Source organism: Pelobates fuscus, chromosome 13 (assembly GCF_036172605.1).
Source record: "Pelobates fuscus isolate aPelFus1 chromosome 13, aPelFus1.pri, whole genome shotgun sequence".
In the NCBI taxonomy this organism is placed as follows: domain Eukaryota; kingdom Metazoa; phylum Chordata; class Amphibia; order Anura; family Pelobatidae; genus Pelobates; species Pelobates fuscus.
The window spans coordinates 9,882,206-9,896,471 of record NC_086329.1 but is presented as its reverse complement, the minus strand read 5'-3'; the positions used below and the strand labels follow the sequence as shown (position 1 = coordinate 9,896,471).

Below are 14,266 nucleotides of genomic sequence, written 5' to 3'. Positions count from 1 at the left end.
CTTAACTTAAAGGGCCAGTTTTACATCCACCCCTGCAAGAAGCCTGATTTAATTTGAATACTGCAGTTTAAAGGTACAGACTGAGAATCCGAAGCTATTCTACCGGATTTCCTTCATCTTAGATACAACATTATTAATTTACTATAACAATACTATATAATTTACTATAACAATGTTACTATTTGTACCTGTAGTAAACTACTGTATCATTTTGTACTTGCGGCTACATGTAATTATTAATAATCTGGCTGATACTATGCTGGTTGGCAAATATTGCAATTTTATTAGACAAATTGCAGGTCTGCTCAACCATTCCCCCCTCCCCTTCCCCCTTGCCACTCCTAGCCATCAATTTCTTTAACCCCTTAAGGACACGAGATGTGTGACATGTCATGATTCCAATTTATTCCTGAAGTTTGGTCCTTAAGGGGTTAAATAACGGTTTCTCTACTCCTTAGGGACAGTTTTACATCCACCTCTGCAAGAAGTCCATTTAATTTTACTCGGCTTAACTCCCATATAATAGCATGCGTAAGTCCTTCTGCAGATATTACCTTAAGTACAGGAACAGCGCTGGCAATGGCGGCAGCAGTGGCAGCTGCAACGGTGGTAGCGCAGTCAAACTCACTGTGGGATTCCTTTGCAGCGCGTGTAGAGGTTTTCTGAGCAGCCTTAACATCTTCCAGCAGTTTCACTTTTACCGCTTTAGTTGCAGGTGCAGCCTGTGCTCTGAAATTAGGACAATGTACGTTAAAACCAATACGTTAATATCTGAAATGGAATTCAATAATCGTCATGAACAGGTTTTCATGCCAAAGGACTAGCAAGTAATAGTTATGGGTTAAAACAAGCTGCCAATCAGTAGGATTACAACATACATAATAAACATGTCGGGTTTCCAGTAGATTTGGAAAAAGTTTCTAACATTATTGAATCATTTGGAAACCTTCTTAAATCAAGTCCTGTTATTGTCAATCATTCTATAATTTGTTATAATGTTAATAGCTCGGAACAATAGAAGAATTATTAATATACACAGACACACAATATTACCTTTTATTTAAAGTGGTGAGGATAGTTTCTTTTTGACCTGAAGCAAACTGAGAAATCTTTACATCTCTGCCTGAAGAGAAAATAAATAAATTAAAAAATATCACGTTGTATAATAAATCATAATTCAATGGTGCCTTCCAAAAGGCAACTACTGACACGCCACTCGAAGTATTCTGGGGATTGGTTAAAACCGTGAAGTGCCCTGTGTATAAACTAATGGTATAGCTGCTATCAGTTTACTAGACACTTTCAGTCATCCTTTGTAATGGGCAAAACTGCTCCTGAGGGATGAACTACTTGTACCATAAACTTCTGCTGGACAGCCGAGGGTTTATCATGGACGTCCGCAATAATGTGAATTGCAGGACAAACATTACTTAAAGGAACACTATGGGTCAGGAACACAAACATGTATTCCTGACCTAATAGTCTTAAAACCACCATTTAGCCCTCCTGGCTTCCACTAGCCCCCCGAAATATAGTAAAATCTTACTTTTAATCCAGTAGAACTTTGCTGGTGCTGGCTCTGCATGCTTGGCTGACATTATCAGAAATGTCTATCAGCCAATCACAATGCTTTCACATAGGAAAGCATTGGACTGGCTGAGACTGTCAAGGAGGCAAATCAGGGACAGAGCCAGCACACGTCAAACACTGCCCTGGCCAATCAGCACCTCCTCATAGAAATGTGTTGAATCAATGTGTCTCTATGATGAAAGTTCAGTGTCTCCATGCAGAGAGTGGCGACTCTGAATAGCATACATATATATATATATATATATATATATATATATATACACTAATTTATCAAATATAAAATGTGAAGTCTCATTTTATACATAAGAAAACAATGCAAATGGCAAAAATCCTCACTAACAAATCGTTTTATAGAGATTCTACCACTTGTACATGTAAATCACACAGATAGTCATGCTTGTGGTCAAGTGGCACCTACTGTCTAAGCATTTTCTGTTTGAACATATGTGATTTGGCTATGGCCCGATTGAGTGGATAAAGGCATAATAACAGTCTCCCATGCTTCAAGGCCATGCTTCAAGGCCAATGCCGTAGTACAAGACACAATATCTGGGGTTATTTTTCCTTTAACGATAATTAATTGACGAGGATCACAGTGGACTTACTTTTACAGTTGCTGCTGTCTTGTGTGTTTTTCATGACCGTTTTTTCCTGTGAACCATCTTGCATATGCTTTGTCAGACAAACCTTTTATCAGAGGAGGAAAACCACTCACATTATTACAAAATGAATGTTTGTTAAAGATGCAAGTGTCAGAGAGATAACTGTATCGCAACATTCTAACAATTGTGTGCTTACTCACTTGCTTATTTTTTATTTTATTCAGTTATCGTTTTTCAAATATTTTTCATGTTAAAGAAAAAAAAAAGGCCCCAAATTGATCCAAAATAGCAATTTGGATTTGCATCAATGCAATTCAGTTAAGAGTAATAATGTAAAAATATGTTTATTTGGTTCAGAGCAATATGGGGTTGGGGTATGCTCAAAAATGGTCCAAATGCCATACAAAGTGAAGAATGGCATTTACATAGTGCCTCAAAGCTGACAAGGTCAGAGCCATCTACAGTAATTTAGTTTTGCATGTTTATTTACAGGGAATTGAGAGGACACGGATCAAGCAGACCCCTCAGATATAGTATTTACTCATCGACCTACAGCACATAGGATGAAGAACAGAGTGTGTGGGCTTTCGATGCTGCTCACCAGCGCATGGTTGATGGGAACGAGAGATCACTGAGAAGGACCTCCAGTTATCAGTAGTCCTGTGGACCCATTTTTGATAGTAAGCAGGGCCATCTTCACCTACTGTTCTCGTATGTCAAACATGCTATACTAGAATTAATGGTTTGTCCTACTTTACCTATAGTACAGTGCCAAAGAATATGTTGGCTCTATACACAAATTGTAATTGTAATCTTACATTTTAACCCTCACTTATAAAACTCAGGTGGAACCATATTGCCAGGTGAGGATGAAAGGGTTTGCTTTTTTACACGATAAAATTGTATGAAATTGTATCTCCACAGATCCTAGAGTTATTAGAACATATATATATATATGGCCATTCAAATGCATCTTTGGAGAGCAACTGCTTTCTGATGGTAAAATTAAAGAAATATAATGAAGATATTGCACAATGACTGCACTGGCCAATGGATTAAAAATAAGTGAAACTATTTTTTGTTAAGGGTTCAGTTACTTATTCCATCATAAAATGAGCAGCAGTGTGTGGGTTAATAGATGTACATAGGGAACAGACAGGGTACTTTTTAAATCAACTCTCACACTGACACCCAAGGTAAAGGGGGCCTCCAATAATTAAAGGGTCTGGCATCCCAGGTTTCTACTGTCTTATTACTGATTTGGAGTAATGTTTTGTAGATTTTCTCTAAGCTGTTGCATTTACAGTATCAATAAATTTTCTGAGTAACAGAACAGCAATATGTGATGACAATAAATAAAGCTCACCTTTATAGTGGATGGTTCTTTATGGGAAATCAAATTGTTCTGCATTGTGATAAGATGTGCAGAGTCTGAAAAGGCAAATGAATTGTACAGATGTAATTAATTTAAAGAAAAGGTAACGGTGCTACATTTAGCTAGTAGGAAAGGGCACAACTCAATACAAGTCTTACATGTATTTTTAAAATTCGGTTCCTATAACTGTGTAAATGGATGGATTTTCATTGTATATACTGTTCACGCTAGGGGGCTGTATTTAGGCATTTGCCCACTAAAAACCAAATAGCAAAATTTGCTTAAAACAGCTGAGGAGGAAAAGAAATCTACTCTAACATGTCATCCTAAATTTGCAACTAGGCTTTGAATTTACGTTAGGATAAACAAAAAATACTAAACTACATTTTTCTATTAATATATTTTTTTCTGAAACCAACAAACCAATACAACATTTAATTTGATAATTTCACTGTATATACGTCTATAAATGAAATAAATGTTAAATATTTAAAGACTTTGATGTTCTCTGAAAACTATTTTGTTAAATCATCTATGCTAATAAGACAAAAATTGTGATTCAAACAGTTTTCTGAATTGCAGTGGAATATTGTATGCCATGTACCCCGAACGCATATCACAGACCAAATTAAGGGGAAAAAACATATGCTATTCTAGGTAATGTGCTAAATAAAGAGCAATCACCATGGGAACCAGCAGAATTTATCACAACACACAGAAAAGAATGTGTTCTGCCTTGAAAGAATTTCCCACTAGAACATTTATACGAAATACAGTTTGATTATTCATTTATTAAATTTGAAGGTACAACACATATTTAGTATGTCATATGAATATCATATAAATAGCTGCTTCGCACAACAAATTATTGTAAACCCATAATGTTCCAGATTTTATGAAGCTATGGTTATACCTGGTATTGGATCCCCAGAGTTGAAACAGGCAGCTGGATACTTGTTAGCTGGTAAAGCAGGAGGGATATAAGGAGGGATATAAGCAGGATCTTGGGTTTTTACAGCAAAGTCTGGAAGAGGAACAGGTATCTCTCTGAGCCTTTTCAGGGAGATCTGGACTGGATGACTTTCTTGATGTCCGTTTGGGCTGACTGTCTGCATTCCACCAGTAGATGTGGGTACCCCAGAGAGGTGACCTGTGATCCCTGCCACCCCAGTTGGTGATAATACTCCAGAGAGGAGCCCTGTGTCCCCTAGCTCCCTAGAGAGATAACCTGTGCCCCCAGTAGGTGTGGGTATCCCAGAGATGAGCCCTGTGCCCCCAGTAGGTCTGGGTACCTCAGAGAGGTAACCTGTGCCCCCTAGCTCCCCAGAGAGGTAATCTGTGATCCGTGCCACCCCAGTAGGTGAGAATACCCCAAAAAGGTGCCCTGGGCCCCCTGTAGGTGTGGGTACCCCAGATAGGTGCCCTGTGCCCCCAGATAGGTGCCCTGTGCCCCCAGTAGGTATGGGTAGCCCAGAGAGGTGCCCTGTGCCCCCAGTAGGTGTGGGTACCCCAGATAGGTGCCCTGTGCCCCCAGTAGGTGTGGGTACCCCAGATAGGTGCCCTGTGCCCCCAGTAGGTGTGGGTACCCCAGATAGGTGCCCTGTGCCCCCAGTAGGTGTGGGTACCCCAGATAGGTGCCCTGTGCCCCCTGTAGGTGTGGGTAGTACCCCAGAGAGGTGCCCTGTGCCCCCTAGTTCCCCAGAGAGGTGCCCTGTGCCCCTTGTAGGTGTGGGTAGTTCCCCAGAGAGGTGCCCTGTGCCCCCTAGTTCCCCAGCGAGGTGCCCGGTGCCCCCTGTAGGTGTGGGTAGTACCCCAGAGAGGTGCCCTGTGCCCCCTGTAGGTGTGGGTAGTTCCCCAGAGAGGTGCCCTGTGCCCCCTAGTTCCCCAGCGAGGTGCCCAGTGCCCCCTGCCCTGTGAATGCTGGTAGATCTGATCAATACATCGCTGGCCGTACTGCTGGCCACCGAGTCCACACTTATATCAGAGGCTTCCTCCCACATGCTGTCACTGGCCCCGCTGGCACCTGCCCTGGGCTCCCAGTTAGCCCCCCTGACAGCTGTTACCCGGCTCCTTCCCGCTCCCCCAGGAGGAACAATAAAATCAGCCGGGGGGACAGTAAACACTGACGGACCAGCTGTTACTGGTTACCAACACAAACCAACGGCAGAACGGTCCGTCCGCAATAATGCTCCGTGCGGAAACAAACACTGAGTGCTGAGCTGTACCCCATTCTACATACTGCTACTGTCTGAATACAATATATCAAGGATTGCAATAAATACTGCTATAATTTAACAAACTTACTGAGGGGGTCACAGACACCAGGGGGGTGTAAGGATATTGATACTGTTATCATACCTTCCATGGGGTATAATAGGATGTATTGATACTGTCTCCAGGATACAGGGCTTTTATCATACCTTCCATGGGGTATAATAGGATGTATTGATACTGTATCCAGGATACAGGACTGTTATCATACCTTCCATGGGGTATAATAGGATGTATTGATACTGTATCCAGGATGGAGACTGTTATCATACCTTCCATGGGGTATAATAGGATGTATTAACACCGTATCCAGGATACAGGACTGTTATCATACCTTCCATGGGGTATAATAGGATGTATTAACACTGTATCCAGGATACAGGACTGTTATACTGATACCGGAGAAACTGACGGAAGCCAAGCACAGAGAGATGGACACAGGTTTCTTCAGGAAGGAAGAGATTCTTTATTGGATCACCGATCGGGACTCAGAGGGACTAACGTCACCAAAATACAGCAAGTTCTGAGCCCCGGACAATAGTGCAGGCTCCTTATATAGGCACATAACTCCTCCCATATTAAGCTCCACCCGCACATTCTCTTAACCAATCAACACAAATAAGAATTAACTTCCTGTTTGACCGCATGGCTTGTCCAGCACAATGGAGGAGGGGGAATACTATATCCTGTATTCTTGCACATGCTCCGTACACTACTGATCGTATCTTGCCTCGTGCAACCAACTGATCGATACGTCAACATATGCACGTACACATGCCACGTGGTAATCTCGGCCTACTAAATTTATTTTTACCGAGATTCCACCACATTCCCCCCTTTGATGCCTCTTGATATTTTACAATTACTTGAGGCATCACTTAACCTTGGTTTGCTTACACCGCAAGTTACTTTGAACCAGACCAGACTTATCTTATGATGTGAATCTTTTAACACTCATCTTCCTGCATTGGTTCTCCCTGATCTAAAGCCTTATACTTATAAATCGCCATTATCTGTGCAGCAGCCTTCCTCTCTGCTATATTTCCTATCAGGCTTTGCACAGACCTAACTACTAAGGGTATAAGACACGGCAGGACTAGACACAACATTAAAATCAGTAGGACTCCACCTACCACTGCCTTAAGCCCTCCAAACCACTCATACCAGCTACCAAACCAACTACTTGGATTATACCCTTTCCATACCTGAGTAGGCACATGCGCTAGTTTAACCATATGGCTAGTAAGCTCAGCTATTGCTTGCCCTTCGTCATCTATTTGAAGACAGCAATTGCTCAGGTTAAACTTCCCACATACACCTCCCTCTACTGCCAAAAGGTAATCCAAGGCTAATCTATTTTGGTAGACTGCTGTCCTCATCCTGGTGTTATGCTTCGCTAGAAGATTGAGCGCTTGTGATGTCTCGTTGGTGATAATCTCAACCACCGCCTGTAATCTTATAATTCGGTTGAGCATATAAATAGGGGTTCTGTAACCAAAGGTACCATCCTCAGCCCACGTGGCTGGCCCATAATAATCTATGATACGCTGGGGAGGCCATTCATTATCTTCCCAGGTGCCTATCTCTATGGGTCCCCTTTTCTTCCTATGATTCACATCATACACTTTAACACCTAAAGTCTCACCTGTTTCAATCGGTAACAAGAAGAAGGATGGCTTGAGCATACCCAACACACATGCCCCTTCCCAGTCCTGTGGCAACTCCGAATAGGCTTTCTTACCACAGATCCAGTACAAATTTGCTGGGGCTCTCCAGGTAGATGTGATGGATAAATCAAACCACACATCCTTTAAATTGGCGTATCTAGCAAACGGGTTAGATGGTTCTGAGACATTTGAAGCCGACCACCAAGTTGTATTCTTTGTATCATCATCATAAGCTTTTTGCCCTAGACAAGTTAATTCTCCTACAGAAGTGTTATACATTATTCCTTTCCTTGCTATGCAAACATAACCTATGATGGAGGTCTTTAATCTCCACTCAGATTTACCTCTAACACTCATATGATAATCGGCTTGTGTAGATATCAATTGGTCAACTGCCTCAGAACCGGACATTACCTCCTTTGCTTCCCAAGGCCATTGGTCTCCCATGTTAGTACCTCCACACACATAGCAGTTGGTAACATTAAGACTACCGGCAATACTTTCAGCTAAATCGATGAACAGGTTTTTAGCATTATGGGGGATCTTATTATCTATACTCATCTCTTCATAAAAGGAATGGTATACTTGATGAGTTTGGGAGGATACCGTATCAGTCTCTATCCCTATAAACAATAATGTCCCAGGATCTAAACCCGTCCCGTATATTTGAAACCCAAATAAATTGCCATATTTGTCTAAGAACTTATCGGGGTTATTTATAAGTATATGGATGGGATTACATTCCATAGACTTACAATATGGGCTAGTCGGCAACTTAGTCACTATCATGTCTTTATCTACTGTCTGTCCCCAAGTCGCCCACCCCACACAAGACCAATATGGGCAAAAGTTATAGTCTTTATTTGGGCATCTAGGACTCACATATTTATTTTTACTACTGGGACTAATATATTTATCATTAGACCCATACGTCCTCTCCCATCTAAGATCCCCACATACATTCCACGGCTTTCTACCACTCGATATCGCTTTACACGCATCAAATAGCAGAACACCCGAAGAATGTACGGATTCTAACACCGTCTTATTAATTAGGGTCCCCTGAGGATCTCCATTCCTGAGAGTCAACCAAATTGTACGAGGTTGATACTCCGGACTGAAGCACTTAGGTTCTCCTACTCCTAAATGGCACACACTATAGTCTATATTTAGGTATCTACATCTCGATACATCTCCTTTACACTCGTATTGTGAATGCCAAATTAGGGTTTGGGAAATATGGTTACCTGTTCTCGTAGTCTTAATGCATACCTCACAGCTAGGAGTGTCGGTACCTCTACCTTCCTGAATATAAAAACACATATAAATAAACACTATCAAAAGCACATCTTTCGCCGTCATCCTCAGTCTTCGTCCGTGCGATGGCGCCTCAGCTTCCAGGATGTGAGGGCTGCAGGGAATGGAGTTCTGCTCGTCTTCACAGGTGTCCCTTCGAGACTTTCCTGGCTTATATACTATGTGTTGGTAAGCGGACAGGCTTTATTATGGCCTTCTCACTCACGCACCAAATCCCAAAAATAATAAAATTTGTAATCCACAATAGTTCCTCGTTACTCCGACTGAGTAGTGCGTTTTAACCGGATCTTGCAGGGATTCTCTGGATCTGCTGTAACTTGCCAAGAATCGACTGCTGCTGGCTTAACCCTGGAGTGATGTATCCACGGAGTCACTTCGGCTACTTTTATCGCTGTAGGGGTAGACAAAAGAACAACATAAGGACCTCTCCACTTGGGCCCTAACGGTACATTATTCCACTCTTTAATCCACACTTGATCTCCTGGATGATAACTATGAACAGGGGGATAAATATTCACAGGTAATCTATCTTGTACCCATTTCTGTACCTCCTCCATAGTCTTACCCAACTCTACAACCTGCTGCCGGGTAATTCCTTCTCCCAACTGACTCAAATCCCCCCTTAAGTTACCAAGTACGGGAGGTGGTCGCCCATACATAATTTCAAAAGGAGAGAGGCCCATCCTTCTGGTAGGGGTACTGCGGATTCGCAATAGAGCTATGGGTAAGAGAACGTTCAACTTAAGTTGGGTTTCCTGACACATTTTAGCCAACTGGTTCTTAATAGTTCTATTCATTCTCTCTACCTTACCAGAACTCTGGGGTCTATATGCAGTATGAAGCCTCCACTTTATACCAAGCATATGAGTCAGTTGTTGTAGGCACTGATGAACAAAAGCTGGACCATTGTCCGATCCTATAGAACAGGGTAGTCCATATCGGGGTATTATTTCTCGTAGCAGGAATCTTACAACTTCTCCTGCTTTCTCTGTACGAGTAGGACATGCTTCTACCCAGCCTGAATAGGTGCACACAATTACCAGCAGGTAACGATGTCCACCCGATTTAGGCATCACTGTAAAGTCTATTTGTAGATCGGACATGGGGAGTCCCCCCATAAACTGGACTCCTGGTGGCTTTACTGGTCCTTGTCTTGCATTATTTTTAGCACACGTTACACATCTTCGTACAATGGCCTGAGTCAAGTTGGACAATCTTGGTATGTAGAAATGTTTTCTAAGAGATTCTTCAGTACTGTCTCTCCCAGAATGTGTCCCGTTATGATAATTTTGGACAATTTCTACCGCTAGTGATGCTGGTATGACTATTCTTCCATCTTCTAGCTGATACCACTTGTTCTCCAAATACTTTCCTGGTTCAGTCTTTAACCACTCCTCTTCTTGAGCTGTATAAACTGGAGTCCATTGGGACAGTGGAGTTGGTATAAGAGCAGCTATATGCCCCACATACTCCTGTCTTCCTGATTCAGCAGCACGCTTAGCTGCACTATCTGCCATCCGATTTCCCTTGGTTACATCACCATCTCCTCTCAGATGCGCTCGACAATGTATGATACCGACTTCTTTCGGCTCCCACACTGCTTCCAATAGTTGTAGGATTTCAGCTGCGTACTTGATTTCTTTGCCTTCTGAATTCAGTAGTCCTCTTTCTTTATACAAAGCTCCGTGGGCATGAGTGGTTAAAAACGCATACTTAGAGTCCGTATAGATATTCACTCTTAAACCTTCAGCCAATTGTAACGCTCGTGTTAGTGCTATTAATTCTGCCTTTTGTGCTGATGTTCCTTTCGCCAGTGGCCGAGCTTCTATCACCTTGTCTATTGTTGTTACTGCATATCCTGCATAGCGGATCCCTTCTTTCACGTAACTACTGCCGTCGGTATAATATTGAACATCGGGGTTCTGGATGGGAAAATCACGAAGATCTGGTCTACTTGAGAATACTTCATCCATTACTTCCAAACAATCATGTTGACTTTCAGTAGGTTGTGGCAAAAGGGTAGCTGGATTTAAGGTGTTTACAGTCTCTAAATGCACTCTTGGGTTTTCACACAACATTGCTTGATACTTGGTCATACGGCTGTTACTAAACCAATGATTTCCTTTGTAATCCAACAACGTCTGTACTGCATGTGGGACTCGTACATAAAGTTCTTGACCCAGAGTGAGTTTATTGGCTTCAGCTACTAGCAGGGCGGCTGCAGCTACTGCTCTTAGACAAGGTGGAAGTCCGCTGGCCACTGCATCCAATTGCTTAGACATATAGGCAACAGGTCTTTGCCATGATCCCAAGTACTGTGTCAATACTCCCACAGCCATTCTTCTTTGCTCGTGTACATATAAGTAGAATGGTCGTGTGTGATCAGGTAGACCTAATGCTGGGGCACTCATCAAAGCCTTCTTCACATCTTCAAATGCCGTTTGCTGTTCTTGGGTCCATAAGAAGGGGTCGTGCTCTGTACCTTTGATAGCTGCGTACAGAGGTTTTGCTAGTATCGCATAGCTGGGAATCCATATCCTACAGAAGCCTGCTGCCCCCAAGAATTCTCGCACTTGTCTTCTATTCTTGGGTATTGGTATTTGGCAGACAGCTTCTTTTCTCTCAGGCCCCATAATTCTTTGACCTTCAGAGATATGGAATCCCAGATACTTGACAGTTGGTAAACACAACTGAGCCTTCTTTCTAGACACCTTGTATCCTGCCTTCCAGAGAATGTGTAGTAGATCGTGCGTTGCTTGCTGACAGATTTCTTTTGTAACTGCTGCTATCAACAAGTCATCTACATATTGTAACAAGACACACTCTCCTGGGATGGACTCGAAATCAAGTAGATCTTGACTTAGGGCTGAACCAAATAGGGTAGGTGAATTTTTAAACCCTTGGGGTAGTCTTGTCCAAGTCATTTGGCGTTTTGAGCCCGTTACAGCGTTCTCCCATTGGAAAGCGAAAATACATTGACTTTCTGCGGCAATTCGGAGGCAAAGAAGGCATCTTTGAGATCTAAGACTGTGAAGTAAGTAGCCCCGCCCGGAATTAAAGCAAGCAGGTTATATGGATTGGGTACAACTGGATGTATACTAACAACCGCATCATTGACTGCTCTCAAGTCCTGCACAGGTCGATACTCATCTGTACCGGGCTTTTGAACAGGCAGCAATGGGGTGTTCCAGGGGGAAGTACAGAATTTTAGATACCATACCGTATGAACTTATCCAGATAGGATTGAATGTTCTTCTTAGCCTTCTGCGGGATGTGGTATTGTCTTAGGCTCACTGGATAAACCCCAAGTTTCAGTTCAATTTTTATAGGTGGAATATTGCGGGCCAGTCCTGGTGGGTTGTTCTCTGCCCAAACTCCTGGTATGTTAAATAATGTCTCATCACTCCTAGGGTTTTGGCTAGTCAACGCTGTATAAAGTCGCCACTCTTCTTCCTTTGGTACAGATAATGTCATGATACCTGAAGGTCCATTAAACTTTAAAGATGTTGTTCCATTTGGTAGGAACGTAATCTGCGCTTGTAATTTTGATAGCATATCACGTCCCAGCAATTGGACTGGACATTCAGGCATATAAAGGAATTGATGTTTTATTACGTGGCCTCCCAATGTACAGAGTCGACTTTTAAGAACCGGTTTTTCAGCACTTCTTCCAGTTGCTCCTATCACAGTAATAGTCCTTCCAGATGGAGGAGCAACTAGATTAGTCACCACTGAATGTTCAGCACCAGTGTCGATCATGAACGCACTCCTTTTCCCCCCTATTGATACATCGACCATAGGCTCCGCTCGACCAAGGGGGATGGAGCCCGGTCGGTATCAATAGTCCTCCATGACCGTGTCAGCCAATCCTACGAAGTCCCTACCTTCTCTATCGCGGGACCTTTGCGCTGCTGGAATATACCTGTCTTCCCTAACACTTCCTCTGTTCCCATTACTCCCTCTATAACCATTACTCCCTCCGGGGCCTCCTCTACCTCTCGCTCTGCCTCTAAAGTTTCCGTAGCCTGCCCTGGGTAGGTCTCTCTCGTACTGCTCTCTTTGCGGACATTCGTTCCTCCAATGCCCTTCTTCCTTGCAATACGCGCACTGATTCCTACTCAAAGGCTCCCTACTCCATCTACTATCGCCTCTATCTGGGCCCCGTCTATCTACGCCTGCGATCGCTACCGCTAGCATATCAGCCTTTTTACGCATCTTGCGCTCTTCCTCCTTCTTGCTTTCTGTTTCCCTATTCATATAAACCTTATTCGCTACCTCCATTAGTTGGGTGATTGACATACCTGCAAACCCTTCTAACTTTTGTAGCTTGCGCTTAATATCTCCGTAAGCTTGGCTGACAAAGGCGGAGTTCACCATTCGGGAATTATCTGCGTCTTCCGGATTAAAGGGGGTATACAAGCGGTATGCCTCCAATAATCGGTCATAAAAGACACTGGGCGCTTCATCGCTTTTCTGAATCACCTCAACTGTCTTCGACATGTTAATAGCTTTCTTTCCTCCGGCTTTCATGCCAGCAATTATAGCGTCTCTATAGGCTCTGAGTTGAGCCATATCAGCACCATTTACGTTCCAATCGGGATCGGTGTTGGGATAATGTGTTGCGGCCCATGCTGATGGATTGGCTTGGTTTAAAGTACGGGCTTTATCCTCTAGTGCTTTAATGGCTGCTTGATTTATCCTTGTCCTTTCCTCATTGTTAAATAAAGTCATTAATAACTGCTGGCAATCAGCCCATGTCGGGTTATGTGTCTGTACTATTGAGGTGAACAGATCAGTCATAGCTTGTGGTTTCTCAGTATACGAGGAATTGTGGGTCTTCCAATTTAAAAGATCGGTTGTCGTGAATGGGACGTATACAAAGACTGGGTCAGCATGTGCCATTTGGCCTGCGGCATCGATATAGGCTGGCCCAGGATTCAGACGAAGAGGCATCTGATAGTGTCTTAATTGTTGGGCACCGGTCAACTGTCGGGTCTGTATGGGGCTACGTGGAGGGGCGTCAGTCATAGGTTCCAGTCGGGGAGAAATAGGGTATGGGGATGTGGGAGCTTGGTTTTGGGAAAAGGTTGTAAATAGAACACTTCGAGTCGAGCTAGATGAAGCTTGACCGGAAGTCTGAAGTGGCGCCAAATCAGGATATTCGTTTTTAATGGGGGTTGGTTCTGATTCCGGAAGGGGAGATTTAGTACGAGGGGGGGTGGATCCTGTACTGGAGGAGGAAGCGGAAGTGGATGGGGGTAATGAGGGGAGGGCTGCAGGACTTCCTGCGTTTGCGTCACTTCCTCTTAACGGAAAGTAAGGGGGCGGCAAAGGGATCTCGGACTCAGGGGGCGTGTCCAAAATGGGCCTAACACCAGTCCTAGTGGACGAACAAGTCCTAGCTACCATGAGGCGACATTGCTCCTCGTGGCATGTCCGGAGCC

General features: G+C 43.3%; 1 protein-coding gene across 1 annotated transcript in view; it reads right to left on the bottom strand.

The window, feature by feature from the left end:
* Positions 1-5,244, bottom strand: part of KIAA0586 (KIAA0586 ortholog) — a 75,413-nt gene extending 70,169 nt beyond the window's left edge. The window contains exons 1-7 of the mRNA XM_063440195.1: positions 5,046-5,244; positions 4,850-4,985; positions 4,481-4,810; positions 3,559-3,623; positions 2,196-2,277; positions 1,054-1,123; positions 555-729 (exon numbers count right to left, since the gene is read on the bottom strand). Coding sequence (XP_063296265.1) covers positions 555-729; positions 1,054-1,123; positions 2,196-2,277; positions 3,559-3,623; positions 4,481-4,682 — 594 coding nt within the window. The 5' untranslated portion in view covers positions 4,683-4,810; positions 4,850-4,985; positions 5,046-5,244. The remainder of the gene's footprint in view (positions 1-554; positions 730-1,053; positions 1,124-2,195; positions 2,278-3,558; positions 3,624-4,480; positions 4,811-4,849; positions 4,986-5,045) is intronic.
* Between the last annotated feature and the right edge of the window lie 9,022 nt (positions 5,245-14,266).